Genomic DNA, 23146 nt, shown 5'->3' on the forward strand with positions numbered 1-23146 from the left:
AAATCCAGGTTGGCCTCGGGGAAGGCGAGTGCCCTACCCACTGTGCTGTTGCTTTGGACCCTCTCTTAAAGTGTTTCCCTACAGTCATTCTTTTCCTGTTGGGGCCAGCCTGTTGGTTTGGCTTGATGTTTAGATGGGGCTCAGGGTTTCTGTCCCGTGGCCCGTCCGCCACCTGTGTGTGCTTATCCCTGCCCATCTGCCACCCTGCTTACCTACCCCTACACCTCTGACTCGTGGCCCACTCCCCACCCATATATGCATACCCTTCCCCCTGTCGTACAACTCATCTACTGCCTGTGATACATACCCCCACACCTCTGTCTCGTGGCCCATCCACCACCCGTGTGTACATACTCCCGCACTCTGCCTCACGGTCCCTTCACCCCTTTCAGTTCTAAGTTCTGTTACCAGTATTGCAGGCTTTGTTTCCACTGACCACTGTATGTTCCCTTGCTTTGTTTCTTGATATTCCACATACAAACAAGATATATTTTGTTTACTTTTATTTTGGGCCCATTCCCAGCAGTGCTCGGGGCCCTCACTGTGCCAACGCAAGTGCTCCAGCCTTTTAGCCAGGGCTGCAGCTGCTGCTTATTCTTCTTATTCTTCCTTTTCCATCTCTTTCTTTTTCCTTTCTTTCTTCTCTTTCTCATCCTCGTCTATTTTTCCTCCTCCCCTTCCTTTCTCTTTCTTCATCCTCTTCCTGTTCCCCATTGAAGCCATGGCCCAGCATTGCTTCCTGGGGAGCAGCCAGGGTAGAGTATTCTGGCGCCAGACCCGGGAAAGGCTGTTGGGTCCGGTGTCATCTTGCCTTGGGAGCTGCCTGACTTCAGTCTTGGGCCTTACTGGGAAGGAACTTCATTTCCTTCACCAGCTGCAGACGCGGGACCCTCAGGGAGCCAGGCCCAAGTCTGACACAGGCTGTGGGGGCTGTCTCTGACCCTAGATCAATGGCATCGCGCTGGACAACAAGTCTCTGAACGAGTGTGAATCTCTGCTGCGTAGCTGCCAGGACTCCCTGACGCTGTCTCTCCTGAAGGTCCGTCCCTGCCTCCCGCAGTGACCTAGCCTGCGCTTCGGGGTCTTTGGGGAGAGCGTACTGATGGACCAAGGGCCGGGCACGCGTGGACCAGACCAATCAGAAAAGCAGCTGTGAAGGGGATAGTTGGGCCACTTGAATATGGACTGGTTAGGTCTTCGAGAATCACCCGCTTCTTTGGGTGTTTGGATTTCAGGAAGGAGACTGGATTTTAGACTTCAGGAAGGCCTGTTTCGTGGAACCACATGCTAAAGTTGATAGAAGTGACATGAATTGTCTGTATATTACTTTTTCTTCTTCTTCTTTCTCTCTCTTTTTGGTGGGGAGGGTTTGTTTGGGCCACACCTGGCAGTGAGGGGTTGCTCCTGGCTCTGTGCTTGGGCATCACTCCTGGCAGTGCTCGAAGGAGCATGCAGGATGTTGGGGATCAAATCCAGATTAGCTGTGTTTAGAGCTAGCACCACCCCACTGCACTCTCACTACCTTCCTTCGTTGGATTTTTTTATTTTTTATTTTTCATCTTTGGGCCACACTTGGCAGTGCTCAGGGCTTACTCCTGGCTCTGCACTCAGGAATCACTCCTGGCAGGGCTTGGGGGACCATATGAGATGCCGGGGACCAAAGTCAGGTCAGTGGAGTGCAAGGCAAGCCTCCTCCCTACCGTGCTATCTCTCCTCTGTTTAATAATTTAAGAAATATGGGGCACTGAGTGGTAACAGAAGGCGCTCAGAGAGCACGAGCCCTGTGTGGCCCTGTGCACTCGGGGAGATTGGAGTGTTTCCGGGAGTGTGCCGGTCCTTGGGGGATGGAGGCGCTGCTCACCTCCCTGACCCTGTCAGCGTGCTGTGCAGCCCAGGCCTGCCTGCTCACCTGCCCGCTCTGTGCCCTCCCGCCCCAGGTCTTCCCGCAGAGCACCTCGTGGAGTGGCCAGAATATCCTGGAAACGATCAAGGACTCTGAGAAGATGCTGAGCTTCCGGGCGCCAGGGCCGGACTCGCAGTGCCAGCCCCGACGGGGTGGGCTACAGCCTGGCAGCCCCGCGCAGACGGAGCTCTTCCCTGGGGACAGGCTGGAGGAGAGAAAGGAGCTGGGGCCAGCAGCGGATGGCAGCGCCTTCCTGCACAGCCCGTTCCCCGGGACGCCCTTCCCCGCGTCCCCGAAGGCCTGCCCCAGCGCCTCCGAGCGCAGCCTTGCCTCCTTCCGCCCGCACACCTCCGGGGACCGTGGCTACGGGCTGGCGGACGCGCGGAGCCGCCGGCCCCTGCTGCCCTTTGAGGCGGACGGGGGCCCATGCGGGGCGGCAGAGGCGCCCCCGGACAAGGTGGAGCCTGAGAGCGCCAGCACGGGCGGCACCTGGCCCAAGGCCGTGCTCAGCTCGGCGGCGCGGCCCGAGAAACTGTCTGTGTACAAGAAGCCAAAGCAGAGGAAGTCCATCTTCGACCCCAACACTTTCCAGCGCCCCCAGACCCCGCCCCGCATCGAGTACCTGCTCCCCGCACCTGGACCTGCCCGCTCCCCCCAGCCCACACGGAGATCGGGCCCCCCGACGCCCCCAAAGCCGCCCCGGAGGAGCGACTCCATGAAGTTCCAGCAGCGGCTGGAGACCAGCTCCGAGTCGGAGGCCACGCTGGTGGGCAGCTCTCCATCCACCAGCCCGCCCGGCCCGCTGCCCCCCGACACGGACCCCGGGGAGCCCATGCACGCCTCCCCCCCTCGAAAGGCCAGGGTCCGCATTGCCTCCAGCTACTGCCCAGAGGGCGACGGCGACGTGGCCTGCCTGCCGGCCAAGAAGTCTTGCGACGAGGACCTCACCTCCCAGACGGGGGACGAGCCAGGCCAGAAGCGCCGCCGCCCTAAGTCTGCGCCCAGTTTCCGGCCCAAGCTGGCGCCGGTGGTGATCCCTGCCCAGTTCCTGGAGGTAGAGCACAGCCTGGGATGGGGCTCAGGGTCCGGTTGGGGCCAGGAGCCTGCAGGTGGCCCCACGCTGGCTACGTCCGTCTCACCTCCCTGCCTCTGCTCTGGTCACTAGCTGCAGGCACAGCAGCCCCTAGCGAGGAGGGAAGAGCGTAGTGGTGTGTGGGTCCGAGGAACGCCCATCTGCTGTCCTTTCTCTATTCAGGGCCACACCTAGAGGTGCTCAGGGCTCACTCCTGGCTCTGTGCTCTGTGCTCAGGGCTCGGTAGGCCAAATGCGAAGAACTGGGGATTGAACCTGAGTCGATCACATGCAAAGTGTCTACCCACTGTACTATCTCTCCAGCTCCTCTTCAGCAGACCTTACTCCTGGCTTTGTGCTCAGAGCTTACTCCTGCCTCTGTGCTCAGGGATCACTACTGGCAGGGCAGGGGGGACCTTATGGGATGCTGGGGATCAAATCCGGGTCGTCTGCATGCAAGTCAAAGGCTTGACCTGCTCCTTTGTCCCTCTGGTCCCTTGCTGTGCGTCTTGTAGGGAAGACTTTACTGGGCAGACCCCAGCGTCTGCGGAGCCCCCCGAAGTGGCAGGGCTGGTGGGAGAGCACATGTGGTCTGGCGGGGCAAGCCCAGGGGCTCGTTGGTTCTTTCCAGAGGGTGAGGCAGCTCCTGCGATGCCCTTCAGGGTCAGGTGCTCAGCATCTGAGAGGACTGTCTGTTTTATTTTATTTTTTTTTTTTTTATAAATTGGGCGAAGCCAACTACTACTTTATTTTTATTTATTTATTTTTTTTTGCTTTTTGGGTCACACCCAGCGATGCTCAGGGGTTACTCCTGGCTTTGCACTCAGGAATTACTCCTGGCGGTGCTTGGGGGACCATATGGGATGCCGGGGATCGAACCCGGGTCGGCCGCGTGCAAGGCAAACGCCCTACCCGCTGTGCTATCGCTCCGGCCCCAGGACTGTCTGTTTTAGCTCTGTGGTTTCCTCCAAACTCATCTTGAAGGCCGCGGGCCTTTCTAGCCGTGCGGGGCGGCTGTACGTCAGTGACCTGCCCTGGGGGCCCTGGAGGGCAGGGGCTGTGGGTCCCCATTTGCAGCCCCCACCTTTTGCTTCGGTTGTGCAGGAGCAGAAGCGCAGCCCTGCCTGTGGGGAGTGCTCCCCGGAACCTCAGGACTGGCCGCCCTACTCACCCGGACACTCCGGGCGCCACAGCAACGCGCCCCTCTACCCGCACAGGCCGTCCATGGGTGAGTGTGCGGGACCGGGAGGGCGGGGGAGCGGAGGATGAGTCCAGGGAGCAGCCGCCTGTTGTGGGCCCAGAGGCCCCGGGTGCCGCCGCTGTCCTGTCCAGACGCCTGCACTCTCCTGGGCCTTCCAGAGCAGGCCCGGGACAGCAGTCACTGACCCAGCACTGCTCTTCCATTCTGGGGTCTGTGGGTACCATCCCCGGTGTCACCCCCGACAGCACAGCGATGGAAGCCCGGGGGAGGGGCTGGCCCAGGTCCAGGGTGGCCTGAGGGGACGGCCCTCACCTTGCCCATTTCCAGGCACCATCCCTCGGAGTCTGGCCCCCAGTGCCACCATGAGCTCCATCCTGAGGAACCCCGTCTCCACTGCACGCAGCCACCGGGCAGGCCCCTGCGGTTCTCCGCCCGTGCCCAGGGAGGTTGGGCCCCCGGGTTCGCAGCCCAGGTATGTGTGAGGCCCACCCTCGCCTCTGGGGCATGAAGGGACACAGCCGAGGACCATGGCACAGGGCGGCGGACAAGCTGCGATGGGGATGGCGGGACAGGAGCTGAGACCAGGCTAGCGGCCAGCCCTGGGCATGCCCTCCGGAGAGGAAGTGGGCGGTGCCATGGCACCTGCACACAGGCACAGGCCCCAGGGGTAGAGCTGGCAGGGCTCGGTGACACGGAGGGCGCAGGCCAGGGACTCAGCCTGTGTGAGCGGGAGAGACTTGGTCTCATTCCCCCACTGCAAAGGTCATGGCTGGGCCAGTGGCCAGCCTGCCCTGGGGATCCTGGTCTGCTGCCCCCAGAGGAAAGGCCCCACCCAGACTCTCAGGCTCTTCCTGCCACTGGAGTGGGAGAGGGTTCACCTGGGGCTGCCGAGGTGTTGGAGGAGTCTGCTCCTCCCCGTGAGCGCCCCCCTCCCTGCAGAGTCCTCTCCTCCCAGTGAGAGTCCTCCCCCTCCTGGTGAGAGTCCTCCTCTCCCCTCCCTGCAGAGTCCTCTCCTCCTGGTGAGAGTCCTCCCCCTCCTGGTGAGAGTCCTCCCCTCCCCTCCTTCCTGCAGAGTCCTCTCCTCCTGGTGAGAGTCCTCCCCCTCCGGGTGAGAGTCCTCCTCTCCCCTCCCTGCAGAGTCCTCTCCTCCTGGTGAGAGTCCTCCCCCTCCGGGTGAGAGTCCTCCCCTCCTCCCTGTGGTGTGCCCTCTCATTGAGCCAGGTGGGGGTGGGGCAGTTGCTCAGTCCCTTCGCTGGGCATGCGGCTCAGTGGACGCCATCTCTGTGCCGTGACTCTGGACTGTCCACTGTCCTTGGCCCACTGAGAGTGGCTGCGGGCCCTGCCCTGACTCAGTGAAGCCTGCAGTCAAGGCCAGCCGCTTTCTGCCCCGGACAGCCCCTAGCTCACTCCACTCTGCTCCTTGCAGTGTCCAGCACCAGGGACGGCTGAGCCTGGACTTGAGCCGCAGAGCCTGTGGTGACTGCTCGGAGATGAGAACCTCCCATGGGTCCAACTCGCTGCCTTCCAGCGCCCGCCTGGGTAACGCGGCTGCCCCTCAGCTTTCCCTCCGCTCCCGCCCCCGCCCCAGATGGGCCTCCCAGCCTCACTGTGCCTTTGGCTTCTGTGTCCCGTCTCCTCTCAGTGGCCCCTGGGGTTTTCCTGTCCCTGAACTGGTCGCTCCTCTCGGGGGTTGCTGCTCTGATTTACCGGGGATGGGGTGGGGGGTGTTTCTGGGGGCGTGGGGGAGACGTGTCCCCGGCCCCAGCCCGTGTCTGAGTGCCCGGAGAGAGGGCTGCTTCTCTTGCTGAGGCACCCCGAGGAGTGGCGGGTCCCTCTTCTGTTTTATCACGGCTCTGAGGCAGTGGTGGGCGAGGGGGGCTGGGGTGGCACCACGGCCTCAGCCTATCCCTTTGGGCACTACAGGGTCTTCCTGCAACCTGCAGTTCAAGACGGAGCGCATCAAGATCCCGTCCACACCCCGGTACCCCCGCTCTGTCGTGGGCTCTGACCGAGGTGAGGCACCTCCGCTGCCTCCGCCCTTGGGTGGTGGTCACCCGCCCCTGTTCCCAGGTGCCATGGTGGGCCTGCTGATATGGGGGCCGGGCCTGTCACCCCGCCTCTTCCACAGGCTCCCTGTCACACTCCGAGTGCAGCACCCCGCCGCAGTCACCCCTGAGCATGGACGCCTTGTCCTCCTGCACCCAGCCATCAGCTGCCACAATGCCTAGGGTCGCTGTCAACCTCGGGGATCGGAGGAAGGACAGGTGAGCGTGGTGGGGGTGGCCGGACCAGAGAACTGTTGAGTGTCATCCCAGGAGGCTCTCATGGGGCCACCGAGTACTGGCCAGTGTCTCCCTGCGTCCCCACCCCGCACACCACTCGAGGCTCCTGCGAGCTCGTGGTGCTTAGATGGCAAGGTGGGAGGTAGGTGGGCCCCGTTGGGGGACAGTAGTGCCGTAGGGGGATGCCGGGGCCCTGGGTGCTGCTTCCAGGCCTCCACAAAGCTCGGCCAAGTTGGGGATCAGGACCCCCTGCAGGGACACGATTGTCTTCCTTGTACAGGCGCATGAGTGAAGCCAGTGACTGACCCCCTGAGTTGACTCTTACCTCTGCTTCCCTGCCCGGAATTGCCTGGAGGTGCTCAGGCTGACTCCTGGCTCTGCGCCCAGGGATCACTCCTGAAGGGGCTCTGGGAGCCCTACGGGATGTTGGGATCAAACCTGGCCAGCGGCATGTAGGGCCAGCACCCTAACCCCATTGTCGTCTTTCCAGCCTTCGCCCCGTCCTGTTCGCTCCCCAGGGCGACGTTTTCTCGTGAAAGGAAGTGCACATAGACGAGCTGTGCGTTGTGGCTCAGGGCTTTGCTGCACTCCTGCTCCATGTCACCTGTCTCTGGGGATGTTCTGGGTTCAGGCCAAAGGGCCGGTCCCCACCACCGCCTGCTCTGTGCTTGCCTCATCTGCACCCTTCGCTCTCCCAAGGGACTCATCCGACGCCCAGCTCAGAGCTCTTGTGGGAGACTGAATTGAGGCTTGAACTTGCCTCTGCATAGTGTGTCACTTGAGGTGCCATGATTTATAGTTCTGTTCACGGTCGGGTTTCACGCGCACAGTACTCTGGTGCCATGTCCTCCACCCCACCATCCACTTCCTCTCACTGCTGTCCCAGGGCCCGTCCTTCTTGCCTTTCTTTGTGGCACGTGAAAGCAGCTGATCTGTTGTTACCCACTCGAGTGAATGCAGAGCACCATGGTAGCCTCCAGCCAGGAAGGCCCCTGTGGGGGCAGCTCTGCTCAGGAGAATCCCATCAGAATCTGAATATTTTCTTGGTTTGTATTTTTTTATTTTTATTTTTTTGCTTTTTGGGTCATACCCAGCGATGCACAGGGGTCTCTCCTGGCTCTGTGCTCAGGAATCACTCCTGGCGGTGCTCAGGGGACCATATCAGATGCTGGGAATTGAACCTGGGTCAGCCGCGTGCAAGGCAAATGCCCTACCCGTGCTATCACTCCAGCCGATACAAACCGATACAAAGCCGATACAAACCAGCCCCCTTGGTTTGTATTTTGGCCACATTGACAGTGCTCAGGATTAAACTCCTGGCTCTGTGCTCAGGGATCATTCCTGGCACGGCTCAGGGGACCGTGTGTGGTGCTGGTGGCATGCAAGATGAACATCTCTCCAATGCCTAGGTTTTGATAAACACAGTTGCTTTCTCGGCATTCTTCTGTTTCTGTTACTGCAAAGTGTACTTTAAGCACTTTTTACAAAGCAGCCATATTGCACCTAGAAAATATTTGTGCATATTATTTTAAGTTCAGATCATTTAAGAGAAAAAAATGTAAGAACCAGATCTGCTGTCCTTGAGGCACTGCTGGTCCATGTTTTGGCAACAACTTTGTGGAGGCCTGTTGGACACAGGTGCACATGGCATCTGGGGGTCCCGGGAGAGGAGGCCACGCAGCGGGGATCACGTCCCTGCAGTGGGAGGGCTGCCCCCGGCAGCTCAGGGGCTACTGTGTCTGTCTGTGTCTTGGTGGTGCCATTCTTGGTTACCTCACTCTGTCAGTCAGTGGCTGCTGTAGATTGTTCCCTGCTCTGTGACTGGCAAGAGCAGCATTTGGAGGTAGGGAGGGCAGGTGTGTGGCGAGGAGCGAGGACAGGGTACGTGTGAGGAGTGGGGACAGGGCGTGTGTGGGGAGTGGGAACAGGGTACATGAGGAGAGAGGACGGGCTGTGTGGGTGTGAGTTCACAAAGTGTGTGGGTGCTGCTCGACACGTGCGTTCAGTGCCGAGAGCCGCCTCCCGTCCTCCCCAGGCCTCCCCAGCAGAGAGACAGAGTCGGGACCACAGCCTGATGGTGAAAATGGCCCGTTTAATGCCGAGCTGCTGGCACACTTATAGGACATCTGAGGGGGTCAGAGGTGTAGGACTGCATGTCCGTGTGACTTACAGAGGGGAGACATGGCGGCAGAGGAGTTCCCTGGGGGAGATTAGCTCAAGGACACGCTGTGTCTCAGGGATATCTATATTGTTTCTTTCTCCCCCCCCCTCTGTGTTTGTATCAAACAATTTAGCCAAACAGTTAATCAGACAGTCAATCAAATTAAGTCACCTTCTTACCAATACTTGCAGTTGTTTGGATAAATCAGTTAGAGATAAAGATCCCAAACTTAGTTCTATGAGCTATTAGTTCTCCAAGAGCAGCCTAAGTTCTTACCATAAATCCCAGGCTAAGTCCTCAGGCCAGTTCAGCTTGTCCTTGCCCATGGGGGTCTTGTCTCTTAAGTCATAAAAGCTTACATCAAGATTATGCATTTATGCTTTCTAGACCATTTCGATGCCAGGGTAGCTTTGCCACTCGCCCTAGGTCCATCCCAGTCCCATGGTGGGACCTCCCTTTTGGGGTGTTAGGAACTACAGCAACTGAAGCCTGAATCAAGTAATGATGATTGATGCTCAGAAGTAGATATATTTCAGAGTAAATCAACTCCCAAATATTAGGAGCACAGTCTTGACAGTTTTTCTGTATTTAAGCAATTGCTTAAATATTGCTCTATAGCAAAACATAAAAAGGCCGTAGGGGAAATAGAAAAGCAACTAATTCACTACAAATACAAAATTCAGAATTACCAGAATGTTTTGGCTTATAATAACCAAGACTGACTTGGGGAACTGTGACAATGAGATGTAAAACACAAAGGAAAGGTTAAAGAAAGATAAACTTGGGATTAGGGATTCTCACAAGAGCAGGGTAAGTAACTTTGGGAGGAGGAAAAGGGACAATTCACTGATGAAGCCTAAAACACTTCGGGTTAGTATCTAACATGTAGAGAGCAGGACAGGGTGTGTGTGTGTGAGGAGAGAGGACAGGGTGTGTGTGTGTGTGTGTGTGTGAGGAGGGAGAACAGGGTGTGTGTGTGAGGAGAGAGGACAGGGTGTGTGTGAGGAGAGAGGATAGGGTGTGTGTGTGAGGAGGGAGGACAGGGTGTGTGTGTGAGGAGGGAGGACAGGGTGTGTGTGCGTGTGTGAGGAGAGAGGACAGGGTGTGTGTGTGAGGAGGGAGGACAGGGTGTGTGTGTGAGGAGGGAGGACAGGGTGTGTGTGTGTGAGGAGAGAGGACAGGATGTGTGTGTGAGGAGAGAGGACAGGGTGTGTGTGTGTGTGTGAGGAGGGAGGACAGGGTGTGTGTGTGAGGAGGGAGGACAGGGTGTGTGTGTGAGGAGGGAGGACAGGGTGTGTGCGTGAGGAGAGAGGACAGGGTGTGTGTGTGTGTGTGTGTGTGTGTGAGGAGGGAGGACAGGGTGTGTGTGTGTGAGGAGAGAGGACAGGGTGTGTGTGTGTGTGTGAGGAGGGAGGACAGGGTGTGTGTGTGAGGAGAGAGGACAGGGTGTGTGTGTGAGGAGAGAGGACAGGGTGTGTGTGTGAGGAGAGAGGACAGGGTGTGTGTGTGAGGAGCGAGGATAGGGTGTGTGTGTGAGGAGCGAGGACAGGGTGTGTGTGTGAGGAGAGAGGACAGTGTTTGTGTGAGGAGCGAGGACAGAGTGTGTGTGTGAGGAGCGAGGACAGGGTGTGTGTGTGAGGAGAGAGGACAGGGTGTGTGTGTGAGGAGCGAGGACAGGGTGTGTGTGTGAGGAGCGAGGACAGGGTGTGTGTGTGAGGAGAGAGGACAGGGTGTGTGTGTGAGGAGAGAGGACAGCGTGTGTATGTGAGGAGAGAGGACAGCGTGTGTATGTGAGGAGAGAGGACAGAGTGTTTGTGTGAGGAGAGAGGATAGGGTGTGTGTGTGTGAGGAGAGAGGACAGGGTGTGTGTGAGGAGAGAGGACAGAGTGTTTGTGTGAGGAGAGAGGACAGGGTGTGTGTGTGTGAGGAGAGAGGACAGGGTGTGTGTGTGAGGAGAGAAGACAGCGTGTGTGTGTGAGGAGCGAGGACAGGGTGTGTGTGTGAGGAGAGAGGACAGGGTGTGTGTGTGAGGAGAGAGGACAGCGTGTGTATGTGAGGAGAGAGGACAGCGTGTGTGTGTGAGGAGCGAGGATAGGGTGTGTGTGTGAGGAGCGAGGACAGGGTGTGTGTGTGAGGAGAGAGGACAGGGTGTGTGTGTGAGGAGAGAAGACAGAGTGTTTGTGTGAGGAGAGAGGACAGGGTGTGTGTGTGTGAGGAGAGAGGACAGTGTGTTGTGAGGAATGACAGGTTTCAGACACCCCCTCACCCCTGCTTGGCTGTTGACATGTTGAGCCCGAGGTGTTGCCCATAGCCTTTGTGGGACCCTCAACCTCTGACTCTCTTTCCAGGCCCTACATGGAGGAGCCTCGCCACGTCAAGCTGCAGAAGGGCTCGGAGCCTCTGGGTATCTCCATCGTGAGTGGGGAGAAGGGTGGCGTCTATGTGTCCAAAGTGACAGGGGGCAGCATTGCCCACCAGGCCGGCCTGGAGTACGGGGACCAGCTGCTGGAGGTAAGGGGTGGCCCCTCCCCAGGCTCCTCCGCTTCCCCTCCAGCAGCCCTGCTCAGCCTGTGCGTCCCCAGCGTCTCTCCGTGGCCCAGCACCCGCTATGGCTTGGCATCCCCGCTGGTGCCCTCCATGTCCCAGCGCCCCTCACGGCCCAGAACTCCTCTGCCCAGTGCCGCCCCCCACCCCCGCAAGGCCTGGCGCCCGCAGGACCCTGAACCCAGGCTGCGTGTGCCCCCAGTTCAATGGCGTCAACCTGCGGAGTGCCACGGAGCAGCAGGCGCGGCTCATCATCGGGCAGCAGTGCGACAGCGTCACCATCCTGGCGCAGTACAACCCACACATGCACCAGCTGGGTGGCGCCGGCCACTCCCGCTCCAGGTGCAGGGCAAACCCAGGCCTGGGGGTGGGCATGGGTCTCCTCCCGGCAAGGCGTGGGGGCTGGATGGCCGTGCCTCTGGCTGGTTCCCGCCCTGCGCGCTGCGCTCCGGGAAGGCCAGTCTGTGGCTACCCGCTTGGGGCCGGTTGTGCTCGGCCCTGGGGGTGGCAGGGGCGGGAGGGGGGCAGGTGGGAAGGGACAGGGAATCATGTGGTGTCCTTCCCACCCCGGGAGCGCCTTGCAGGCTGGTCCTGCCTGGCGAGGAGCTTGGAGACCGGGTCCCTGTGCCCAGCCCAGGCCGGGGTGATGCCAGAGGGCTGAGGCTGTGTCTGTCCTCAGCTCCCACCTGGACCCAGCCGGTACCCACGCCAGTCTCCAGGGCAGCGCTGCCACCACCCCAGACCACCCGTCCCTCGTCGACCCCCTGATGGAGCAAGATGAGGGCCCGGGCACCCCCCCAGCCAAGCAGAGCACGCCCAGCGCCAGGTCAGTGCGCGTCCGGGCTGGCCGAGAGAGCGTGTGTCCTTCTGCCCGGCTGGGGTGGCCTGGGGGCCTGGGACATGGCCCCCTCGTCTTCTTCCTCCTCTCTCCTCCCCGCTCCTCTCTCTCCCTCTCCCTCTCTCTCTCTTCTCTCTCTCCCCCCTCCCTCTCTCCCATTCCCTCTCTCTCTCCTGCTCCCTCTCTCCCCCTCCCTCTCTCTCCCCCTCCCTCTCTCTCCCCCTCCCTCTCCCTCTTTCCCTCTCCCTCTCTCTCTCCCTCTTTCCCTCTCCCTCTCTCTCCCTCTCTCCCACTCCCTCTCTCTCCCCTTCCTCTCTCTCTCCCCCTCCCTCTCCCTCCCTCTCCCACTCCCTCTCTCCCCCTACCTCTCCCTCTCCCCTCTCTCTCCCTCTCTTTCCCTCTCCCTCTCTCTCCCTCTCTCTCTCCCTCTCCCTCTCTCTCCCCCTCCCTCTCTCCCATTCCCTCCCTCTCCCACTCCCTCTCTCTCCCCTCCCTCTCTCTCTCCCCCTCCCTCTCCCTCCCTCTCCCACTCCCTCTCTCCCTCTCTCTCTCTCCCCCCTCCCTCTCTCCCATTCCCTCTCTCTCTCCCACTCCCTCTCTCCCCCCTCCCTCTCTCTCTCCTCCTCCCTCTCTCCCTCTCCCGCTCCCTCTATCTCTCTCCCCCCTCCCTCTTTCCCACTCCCTCTCTCTCTCTTTCTCCCACTCCCTCTCTCCCCCTCCCTCTCTCTCCCTCTCCTGCTCCCTCTCCCCTCTCTCTTCCCCTCCCTCTCTCCTTCTCCCTCTTCCTCTCTCTTCTTCTCCCTCTCCCTCTCCCTCCCTCTCCCTTTTTCTCTCCCCCTCTCTCTCTCCCATTCCCTCTCTCCCCCTCCCTCTCTCCCCCTCCCTCTTTCTCCCTCCCTCTCCCTCTCCCTCTCCCTCTTTCTCTCTCCCTCTCCCTCTCTCTCTCTCCCCCCTCCCTCTCTCTCTCTCTCCCTCTCCATCTCTGTCTCTCTCTCCCACTCCCTCTCTCTCCCTCTCTCTCTCTCTTTTCTCTCTCTTTCTCTCCCCTCTCCCCCCCTCTCCCCCTCCCTCTCCCTCCCTATCTCTCTCCCTCTCTGTCTCTCCCCCCCCCCCCCCCGTCGTTGGCTCGTGCACAGCAGCTCTGCCCCTCCACCACTTTCCTTCCTCTTCCCCTTTGCTCTTTCCCTTGTGTTTTGAATCACCCATCTGCCCTGCCGGGCAGCAGTTGTCACCCACAGAGATGGTGCAGGGTCTGGGCCGGGTGCGGGGCACTGCCAGCTCCTGCGGAACAGAGGCCAGCAGGGAGGCCCAGGCCTGATCCCTGGCACGGAGAGTGGCCGCCAGCACCCATCCAGGAATTACCAGCGCCCCCCCCCCCACCAATCCCCTGCACAAACCCACAACCGAGTGGCCACATGAGCAGTGTGGGCTTGGGGGTGTGTGGGGAGGGGGGACGGGGCAGGGTGTGGAGGACAGCAGGGCAGACACGGCCAGGAGACGCCGTTCCTGAGCGCGGCTCCCAGTTGCGCTGGCTCAGTGGGGGCCACTGTTAGGAGGAGCTGCAGGCCAAGCTGGCTGCCCCCCCACACACGGTCAGCAGCGCGTGTGACCCCCCATCTTGAGCAACAAGGTGCCCCCAGCCCTGCACCTTGGCCTTGCCCTGCTCGCCCTGCTCTGACCGGCCTCCGTGGCTGGGCTCCGCTTTCTTCACTTGGCTGAGAGCCGATGGGCCCCTCGCCAGTGTCTAGTGCCCCACTGGGCGTTAGAAGCTGCTTGGTGGACACCGGCTGGACATGGTACTGGCTTTGCCCTCTCATGGCCCGGGTGGGGCAGCCTGGAAGCACCCTCTGCGTGCTGGGCCCACGGGACCAGATCCAGGGCCTCCACCAGGCTCTCCAGGCCCCGACTCCATGTTGGCCCCAGCAGCTGGCGGGCTGCAGTGGCCTCCACCATCGTTGTCTTGTTTTCTTGCTCATCTCCCAGTGCTCACTGAGGGCCTTCCTTTCCTTCCTGAAAGGACGCTGGGAGACGCCACCAAGAAGCCTGCCGAGCCCCGGGTCGTATTCATCAAGAAGGCCCAACAGGAGCTCGGTGTGCGCCTGTGCGGGGGCAACCTGAGCGGCGTGTTCGTGGCCGACGTGGAGGATGACAGCCCCGCCAGGGGACCCGACGGCCTCATACCGGGGGACCTCATTCTGGAGGTGAGCTGGCACCGCCCCTCTGGGCTGCCGAGTCTGGACGCTGCCAAGAGGAAGCGGCTGGGCCCTGGCTGGCTGGAGGGCAGGTGCCTGGTGACGGGAATGAGAGAGAGAGAGAGAGAGAGACAGAGACAGAGACAGAGACAGAGACAGAGAGACACAGAGAGAGAGACACTGAGAGGAGAGGAGAGGGGAGGAGAGCCTGTGGGCCCGGGGCTCTTTCCCTGAGACAGGCAGTGGGCTGTGGGAGTCTCTCCTTATGGTGCCGAGGGCCACACCCTCTCCCGCCATCCCTCTGGCTGCCCCAGTGCCCCCGGCTTCCGCCCTTCTGACCCCATCCCCCGCCCCGGACAGTATGGAGGCCTGGACGTGCGCAGCAAGACGGTGGAGGACGTCTATGTGGAGATGCTGAAGGCCAAGGACGGGGTGCGCCTGAAGGTGCAGCACCGGCCCGAGGACTTCGCCAAGGCCAAGGGGCTGCCTGGAGACGGCTTCTATGTCAGGTATCGTGGGAGCTGCTCTTCTGCACGTCCTGCCTGCCGTGCAGTGGGGGCACCATCCTGCACCCCCAAACCGCACGCTGGTGACTTTGAGAAACCCCGAGGGCCTGCGGGCCAGCCGTGCTTCCTCGTGGGGCCCCAGGAGGGAATTCTTTCGTGGCTCTGTAACATTTTCAGGGTTATTTCCTTTTGGCTTGCAGCGTGCTGTGGGCTATGATCAGTGCCAGTGCTGCTTTTGTGCCCGCCGTCCCAGTGCCACTCCCAGCTTCAGAGCAGCCACTTCTCTCCATCAGGGTCCCAGCGACCCCCCTCCGCCCCCTCTCCCCAGTCCCCTAGCAGTTCTGGGGACTAGCTCTAGTTCTGTTCCTCTGGCCCTGTTCTCCTGTAACTGTGTCTTGGCCCCGTGGGAGTGAGACCGGTCTGTGCTTCACTCACCGGTGCCCTCTGACCCTACCCACGTCACTGCAGAGCACAGGCCTTGGTCCTTTCCTGCAGCGCCACAGTAGCCCACAGTAGATAGACTTTTGGGTCCCTGTGGTTTACAGCACTGATGGCTGGGTTTGTACATGGAGTATTCCTCGTCTCCCGAGTGTCCCCTCCCCTCCAGCACGGCCCCACCGTTGCAGCTCCCACTGGAGGCCAGCTCTCAGTCTCTGTTGCCTGGGGTGTCTGTACCCCCCCCACCCCACATGCGAGCTCATTCTGTGTCTGCCTCCCTCCCTCCGACTCACCTCACTCAGCCGAGCCATAGCAGCAGGTGGCCTGACGCTGTCTTTCCTCAGAGCTGAGCCGTGTTCCATCATAGGCCGTAACTTCTTGGTGCATTCATCCGTAGCTGGGCATTTAAGGGGACAAATTCCTGTGTCTCTGGGTCATGCCCCTCTCCTGGTCTCCTGCGACCATCCCGGGTTCTCAGTCCTAGCAGCGAGCTTGTGCCCTCAGGTCCTGCAAGAAACGGGGATCAGGAGGACCCAGGCCTGTTCGTGGGAAGGGCTTGCGGTTGTCTCCATGCCCCCTAAGATCCGGGGCCCCCAGAGGGAAATAAGGCATCAATCAAAGCACGCCATGGGTTCCGGTCACCAGGGAGCCCCCTTAACTGGGTGGGGACCCCTGTGCTCAGCATTTCCAGTTCGTCGGTACCATTGGCCTTGACTCAGAAAAGGAGGCCAGAGAGGCTCTGGGGCTGGGCTGTGGTCCTTCACCCCGGTGGGTGGGGGAGGGAGGCCGTCTTGGGCTGGGCTGTACCTTTCGCCCCGTGGAGGGGGGTGGTGGCGGCTCTGGCTTCGTCTGGGAAGCCCCTCCTTTGAGACCACCAGGCTGTGAAGCGGGACGCGGCCCTGGCAGCCTCCTGACCTGTGCCATGCCCCGTCCCTGGCCCAGGGCCCTGTACGACCGGCTGGCGGACGTGGAGCACGAGCTGAGCTTCAAGAAGGACGACATCCTGTACGTGGAGGACACGCTGCCACAGGGCACCTTCGGCTCCTGGACGGCCTGGCAGCTGGACGAGAACGCCCAGAAGATGCAGCGCGGCCAGATCCCCAGCAAATACGTGTATGTGCTCCTGCCTGCGGGGGGCAGGGCGGGGGGCTCCGCTGCTTCAGTTCCACTCTGCTCCGTTTCCGCCCTCGTGGCCCAGCCGGCTTGTTCCTGCACGGGGGCCTCCTGCAGGGGTCGGACCGCAGGGGCGTGTCTCGGGCTCAGGTTCTCGCCCAGGCAGTGGGGCCCCGTGTGGAGTCGCAGTCCGTGCACATTGGCCAGTGTGTCGGCCGCCAGCACTGGTCTTTTCGAGGTGTCCAGCCCGTGAGGAGCACCTGTGCCCTTTAGCCATGCCTGCTCGCCCCCACGTCTGTATTTCCCACCGTCCCAGGCCACCTGGGTCTTACGCGCTGCATCTGCAGGTTTCCCTCCTGGACTGGCACGTGCTTGGCACTGTGTTGGGCGTGACTTTCCTCGCTGACTTCTTTTACTTAGTTGGTGGCCTCCAGGCCCCTCAGTCTGTGGGGGCGTCTCCACAGGGGCTTCTCCCCCACCCCGTGGCAGGTTCCTGCCTGCCGTGAGTCCAAGTGGAGGCCCCCTCGTGTTTCCTTGTTTCCGTGCCATGCTGTGAGAAGAGGGCAGGCGCGGGTCCCCACAGTGCCCCCAGCTCTGTCCTTCCCCGACTCAGGATGGACCAAGAGTTCTCCAGGAGGCTGAGCATGTCCGAAGTCAGAGAGGACGGCAACGCCGCCAAGACGCTGTCGGCGGCCGCCCGCAGGTCCTTCTTCCGCAGGAAGCACAAGCACAAGCGCGGTGGGTCCAAGGACGGGAAGGACCTCCTGGCCCTGGACGCCTTTCCCAGCGACTCCATTCCACTCTTTGAAGGCAAGTGGTGGCGCTCGCGTCCCCACGCGGCACTCAGGGAGCCGTGTGCTCGGCCCCAGAACCCACCGCCCCGTGGCGCGGGCACTCGCCTGGCTTGGTTGTTCATTTTGGGGACCTCACCCAGTGGCGCTCTCGGACTTACTCCCAGCTCTGTGCCCAGGACCTGGGGGCCCAGGGGGCGCTGGGACTGAGCCTGTGTTGCTGGCATGCCAGGCAAGTGCTCGCCTGCTGTATTGCCGGCCCGGCCCTGGCTCACTCTGCGTTCACTCGGACACTTCCGGTTGCAGCTTTCTCACCTTGCCCTCAGACATCCCAGAGCCTGGGCGTGTTTGTGGGAGCTTGCCGAGACTCCAGTGCTGTCACTCTCTTCCCTGTGGGGGCACCCAACCCCGGAACCTTTTTTTTTTCTTTTTCTCTTGTTTTGGTTCTGGGCCACACCCAGCAATGTTCAGGGGTTGTTCCTGGCTCTGTATTAAGGAATCACTCCTGATGGGGCTTGAAGGACCATATGTATGGGATGGCAGAGGTTGAACCCCTGTTGGCCATGCGTAAGGCAAGCGCCCTCCCCACTGTACTATCACCCTGGCCCCATTTTTGCTGTTTCTGGTCTGTTGTTTTGCGTTTGGGTGCAGATTCTTGGCCGACTTCCTGTGTACGGGCTAGAATTCAGGGTTCCATGATGCCTTAACTTCCACCACAGTTTGTCACTGTGACTGTCATCCCGAGCGGGCACCAGTAACGTCTTTCATTGAAAGACTTATTGTTACTGTTTTTGGCATATCCAATATGCACGGGTAGCTTGCCAGGCTCTGTTGCGTGGGCTCAATACTCTCGGTAGCTTGCCGGGCTCTCCGAGAGGGGCGGAGGAATTGAACTCGGGTCGGCCGCGTGAAAGGCAAGCGCCCAACGGCTGTGCTATTGCTCCAGCCCAATACAGTCTAGTAAAGGCTTTTCTGTGGGGGGTAGGTGGACAGGACTGGGAATGAGTTTCAGTCAGCCTGAAGTAACTGGTCAAGGGTGACATGTGAGTCGGACCTGCAGGAGGTCCGAGTGAGGTGTGAGGCCACGTGGTTGTGGGAACCCTGAGAAACGAGTCACCCTGCGCCAGAGAAGCAGGTTTCTCTGGAAGATGGGGAGACCCTGGAGCAGGGGGAGTCGCTTACTTCTTGAACTGTTCCGTGTTCTGGGTCTCTGGCCCTTCGGTCATTCTGCCTGCTCTGTTCTCTACTAGTATTCCTTGCTCAGGATGGGCCTGGCCTGGCCTGCGGACTTCTCTCCACACCTCTTCCTTCTGGGCTGGTTGACTTGCTTTTCGTTTTTGCATTTTCAAACTTCTGTGTAACGTTAGATCTCAGTGACTTCCAGACAGCGCATGGGTGTCTTTAACTCGCTTTATTTAAGGTGAATTGACATTCTTTCATCTTACCAGACAGTAATGTGTGTCCAGAGGGTACACGCACATTAGCAGGAAAGTGTAATATGGTTTTCACAGCTTCATAGTTTTTACATAAAAGGTGGTTCCTAATGTATTAACACATCTTCCTTCTTGTTTATATCTTCCTTCTTACTTCTATCTTCCTATTTATTTCTGTTTTCCTCCCTGTTTCTGTATATTTAATGACATACAGAGCATTGACTTATCTAGAGGGGAATTAATATAAATTAATTTGTATACAAATATATTGATATATTTATTATGTAATACTCATAGGGGTGGGGGCATACCTGGCATCCAGCTTGGAGGCCTAGCAGTGGCCCCGGCTGTGATCAGGGAGCACTCCTGTCAGGGCTCACGAGACCCTGTGTGCTCTCAGGGATCAGACAGGCCGGCTGCGTGCAGGGTAAGCACCTGGATACCTGTGCTGTCTTCAGTTTCTGGTCTGGATATATTTCAAGAAGCCTAGTGATTTGCAGTGCAGTTGACAGGGGTTCATGCACCCTGCATGCAGCGTCCCGCCCCCTCCGCCCCTCCACCATTGTCTCACAGACCCTCCGGCACCCCTTGCTCTCGGTGAGCTCAGTTCTGCTGGTGTGCATATTTTCCACTGGCCTTTTCCCACTCCTTATGAGTTGTTTTACTCATTTTCAGAAGCAGAATGTTTTGGAGTCTCCATTTGATTCTGTGGGGGCTTGGAGGAGGGGTGTGTGTGGGGGGGTATAAAACAAAAGAGCTGACCACTGTAGCCCTTTTTAGTACAGGCCTCAGTGGCAAGAGAGCTTCATTGTTGTGAGCAGATCTCTAGAACTTTCTGTCTTGCAGAAATGAAGGTCTCTGCCTACTGATATTCTCCCCCTCCTTCACCCCTAGTGGTCCTCCTGACCCCCACAAGACCACCTTTTTGAAAATTTGTGTCTGTGATCTTGGATACTTTACACACTCCTGTGACTGGAAGCATACAGCACTTGTCCTTTTGAGGTTTGGCTGCCTTGTTTGAGACGTTGATGACTGTCAAGCAGAAAATGATTCTTTGGTGGGGGGGCATATTTTATCACCCCCAAATAGGCTCAGGGATTACCCCTGGCTCTGTGCTCAGGGATCACTCCTGGTAGGTCTCTGGGGACCATCCAGGGTGCTGGTGTCCAATCCAGATGGGTGCATGCAGGGTAAGTGCCTTCCCTGGTGTTGTGTCTCTTTGCCCGCCAGAGTATGGTTGAAGGGAAAATGAGTCTGTGTCACCCATGGTGAACTGGCTGAGTGGGTCCAGCCCGAGAGGATGCAGGGCGGAATGGGTGAGCCGGGGTGCCCAGAGCAACGCCGAGTGCACGCTGCTGAGCACCGGCACACCATTTCTGTGCGCGAGTGCACGCGCACACACACACACACACACATGCACACATACACACACTCACACACACGTGCTCTCATCTTTATGAGATATATATTTTTATATATATTTATATATAAATATCAGCACATGCAGCCAGCATGCCTGAAAGATCTGAAGATCCGTGTCAGCCCTTCATGGTCTCCTGGGAGGCAGGTGGGGTTCAAACACTGGGCCAACAGCCGCACTGAGATGTCGGCTTGTCTCTGGTGTCACACGAGGGGACCTGTTCCTCTCTCCTTCGAGGAAGCTCATTGCCATGGGCCACCTCAGTGTCTGTATTCTGAAGTGTCCAGGGGCCTGGGCAGTGCTCTGGCATTGCCAGCAGCTGGCTGGCCCCCAGGCTGGGAGACACCCCCCCCTAGCCCTGAAGTACAAACATCCCTCTGTCTGGGGTCGCCACCTGCTTTTCCTCACCTCCGCCCTGTCCAGCCCCAGGACAGGCTAATCTTGGGACCCTGCTTTCTTGAGGGCAGGCTGTGTCCCTCCACCTCAGGAGGCTTGGGGTGGGACCTGTTGCTCTACTGTGCAGAACTGGAGACTCAGGCACAGCTTGGCGGCTGCCTCGTGGGGCTCGCAGGCCGTGAGCATCTGTGTCGTGTGGATGCTCCGAGCTGACTTTCCCAGCCGTCACCCGCACCAGGCGTTCCCCAGTGGCCCAGGTGCACCCAGGAGGGAGGGGGATGCATTGTTTGCTTGAGGCTCCTTCCCTTGCTCCCCAGTTTACCCAGCCACAGCAACAGTCTGCACACACCTTGTCTTCCTGGCCTTAACGGACAGAACTGTGCCTTGTTTGCAGTCAGCAGGATATGACAAAGCTGGTGGGTCTCATTACACTGGTAACTGTCTTATCCACAGGGATCTAGGCCCTGAAGTATGCACGCACACTCTTTATTCTCACTATCACTATTTTGGTGAACAAGTACATATTAATCTTTCATGGTTTTAAAAAAAAAGTGTGTGGGGGATCAGAGTGATAGGGCATTTGCTTTGCACATGGCCATCCTGGGTTCGATCCCTGTCACCCCTTATTGGTCCCTTGAGTACCTTCAGGAGTGATCTCTGAGTGCAGAACCAGAGCCCTGAGCACTTCCAGTGTGGCCCAAATGTCAATAAAATAAAATAAAATATGTATGTATACTGTTTTAAAAAACAGTAACAACAAATCTCACAATGGAGACATTACTGGTGCCCACTCGAGCAAATCGATGAACAATGGGATGACAGTGTGACAGTGTTTGACATATGTATATAAGGGGAGAGAGACAGCTGGAGTGGGTTAGGGACATGGAGGTGACCCTTGGGGAGGATCTGGATGCTCACAGGGGAAAATGCTGGGCTAAGCCCCAGGAGGGCGGGCCGGGCCCTGGGGTGCTCAGCAGTGGGGATCAGTGCTGAGACTGGGCAGGGCCCCTGTAAAGCGGGATGAGCTTGTCTGGGGGAGAATTCCCACTACGACCCTCTCCCACCCCCAGATACAGTGAGTCTGGCCTACCAGCGCGTCCAGAGGGTGGATTGCACCTCCCTGAGGCCTGTCCTCATCCTCGGACCGTTATTGGACGTCGTGAAGGAAATGCTGGTGAACGAGGCACCTGGCAAGTTCTGCAGATGCCCCCTTGGTAAGGGCTGTGCGGCCCGTGTGTCATCTCCTGTCGAGCCTGCATGCCTGCACTTCTCGGTTGGGGTGGGGGGGCACTACAGGGCTGCAGTGCGTGGCTTTTGGCGTGGTTCTCCCCCCATGCTGGGTCTGTGCTTGCAGAGGTGATGAAGGCCTCCCAGCAGGCCATCGAGCGGGGCGTCAGGGACTGCCTCTTTGTCGACTACAAGCGGCGGAGCGGCCACTTCGACGTGACCACGGTGACATCCATCAAGGAGGTCACTGAGAAGGTAGCCATTCCTCCTGTTGGAGACGCAGCCTAGCCCAAATCTTTGGCCTTTGACCCTCTGTACTGTGTATCTCCCCCTGGCTGTGAGTGTGGGTCAGTGCATTTGGCCTGCAGCTCTGTCCCGTGCCAGTCCACAGCTCCACTGCCTCACCCTGGGGGGTCTCAGGAGACATAGGGCCCAGGAAGGGCCATTCATGGGGGTCCAGAGCACTTGCAGAAGCATCTGTGCTGTGTTTTGGGGTCGTCCCCAGAGCTGTGGCTGCGTCTGTCAACTTTGGAACACACCGGTGTCCCTGGGCCTGGGGTGAGAGGAGACTTTGGGAAATGTGTGAGCGGTGCATGTGCGGGTCGGGGGAGGAGGAAGGCAGAGGCCACGGGCACCTTCCTCTCTACTGTCCTTGCGCTGGCCACTGCCCTCGGGCTTTGGTTTCCTCCTCCGGAGTTAGGGCTTGGGCGAGCTGCTGTCAGGAGCCTGCGTTTACCTGCCCTGGCACAGCACAGGGTCCTGAGCAGGGGCAGGCTCGGGGGAGCTCCTGAGCGGGCACGGGCAGGGGAAGTTGCTCTGTCCCCACCTGGACGGGCCTCGCTCTGATGCCACCATCAGTGCTGGCAGCTGGCAGAGACAGGTTTCCTGGGCTGTGGCACTGTGGGAGCCCAGTGGTGGCAGGAGACAGCTGCAGGGCCCCGTGCTTCCTGCCCTCTCAGAACCGGCACTGCCTCCTGGACATCGCCCCCCACGCCATCGAGCGGCTGCACCACATGCACATCTACCCCATCGTCATCTTCATCCACTACAGGAGCGCTAAGCACATCAAGTAGGTGGGGGCAGGGGTCTGTGCCTGTGGGCGTGTGCACGTGTGACAACAGCTGGTGTGTGTGTATGACAGATGGGGTCTGTGAGGAAATAGCCCGGGGCATGTATGTGTATAACTCTGTGTGTGTGTTTGTGTGTGTGGTGTGTGTGTGTGTGTGTGTGTGTGACTGTAAGGAACAGTTGCCCTGGGATTCCGGCCTTTTCACAGCAGCCCCAGCTTGCCCCAAGGGAGGCAGCTCTGAGTGTCAAGCATGGATGGCCCCTCTGTCCTCCTGTCAATCCGTCCATCTGTCCATCCTCCGTCCAGCCTCTCTGCCCCAGTGGCTGGCATTCCCTCTCCAGGGCCGGCTCTTTCTTCTTCCTGCCTCTCCCAAGCTGGGTGCTCACAGCAGCTCAGTACCTGGTGACCCAGGTTGGGTCCTGTCCAGTCACGGGAGGGCCTGGAACCAGTGAGCCCATGAGCAGCGAGGCTGTGCTGTTGGGCGGCCCGCTTGCCAACGCCTCTCTCCCTCTGCCGCCCTGCATGCCCCACCCCAGGGCCCCCACGAGCTGCTCCGAGTCT

The 23146-nt window shown here is 59.5% G+C and overlaps 1 protein-coding gene across 3 annotated transcripts in view; it reads left to right on the top strand.

The window, feature by feature from the left end:
• Positions 1-23146, top strand: part of DLG5 (discs large MAGUK scaffold protein 5) — a 91739-nt gene that overhangs the window by 63890 nt on the left and 4703 nt on the right. For all 3 annotated transcript variants that reach the window (XM_055131887.1, XM_055131885.1, XM_055131886.1), the window contains exons 14-30: positions 947-1039; positions 1938-2957; positions 4079-4202; positions 4503-4647; positions 5602-5714; positions 6099-6188; positions 6304-6439; positions 10967-11129; positions 11365-11504; positions 11842-11988; positions 14018-14201; positions 14553-14701; positions 16079-16249; positions 16863-17059; positions 21360-21503; positions 21644-21771; positions 22476-22585. In XM_055131887.1, coding sequence (XP_054987862.1) covers positions 947-1039; positions 1938-2957; positions 4079-4202; positions 4503-4647; positions 5602-5714; positions 6099-6188; positions 6304-6439; positions 10967-11129; positions 11365-11504; positions 11842-11988; positions 14018-14201; positions 14553-14701; positions 16079-16249; positions 16863-17059; positions 21360-21503; positions 21644-21771; positions 22476-22585 — 3254 coding nt within the window. The remainder of the gene's footprint in view (positions 1-946; positions 1040-1937; positions 2958-4078; positions 4203-4502; positions 4648-5601; positions 5715-6098; positions 6189-6303; positions 6440-10966; positions 11130-11364; positions 11505-11841; positions 11989-14017; positions 14202-14552; positions 14702-16078; positions 16250-16862; positions 17060-21359; positions 21504-21643; positions 21772-22475; positions 22586-23146) is intronic.

The sequence above is a fragment of the Sorex araneus genome, chromosome 3 (assembly GCF_027595985.1).
Source record: "Sorex araneus isolate mSorAra2 chromosome 3, mSorAra2.pri, whole genome shotgun sequence".
Taxonomy (NCBI): Eukaryota; Metazoa; Chordata; class Mammalia; order Eulipotyphla; family Soricidae; genus Sorex; species Sorex araneus.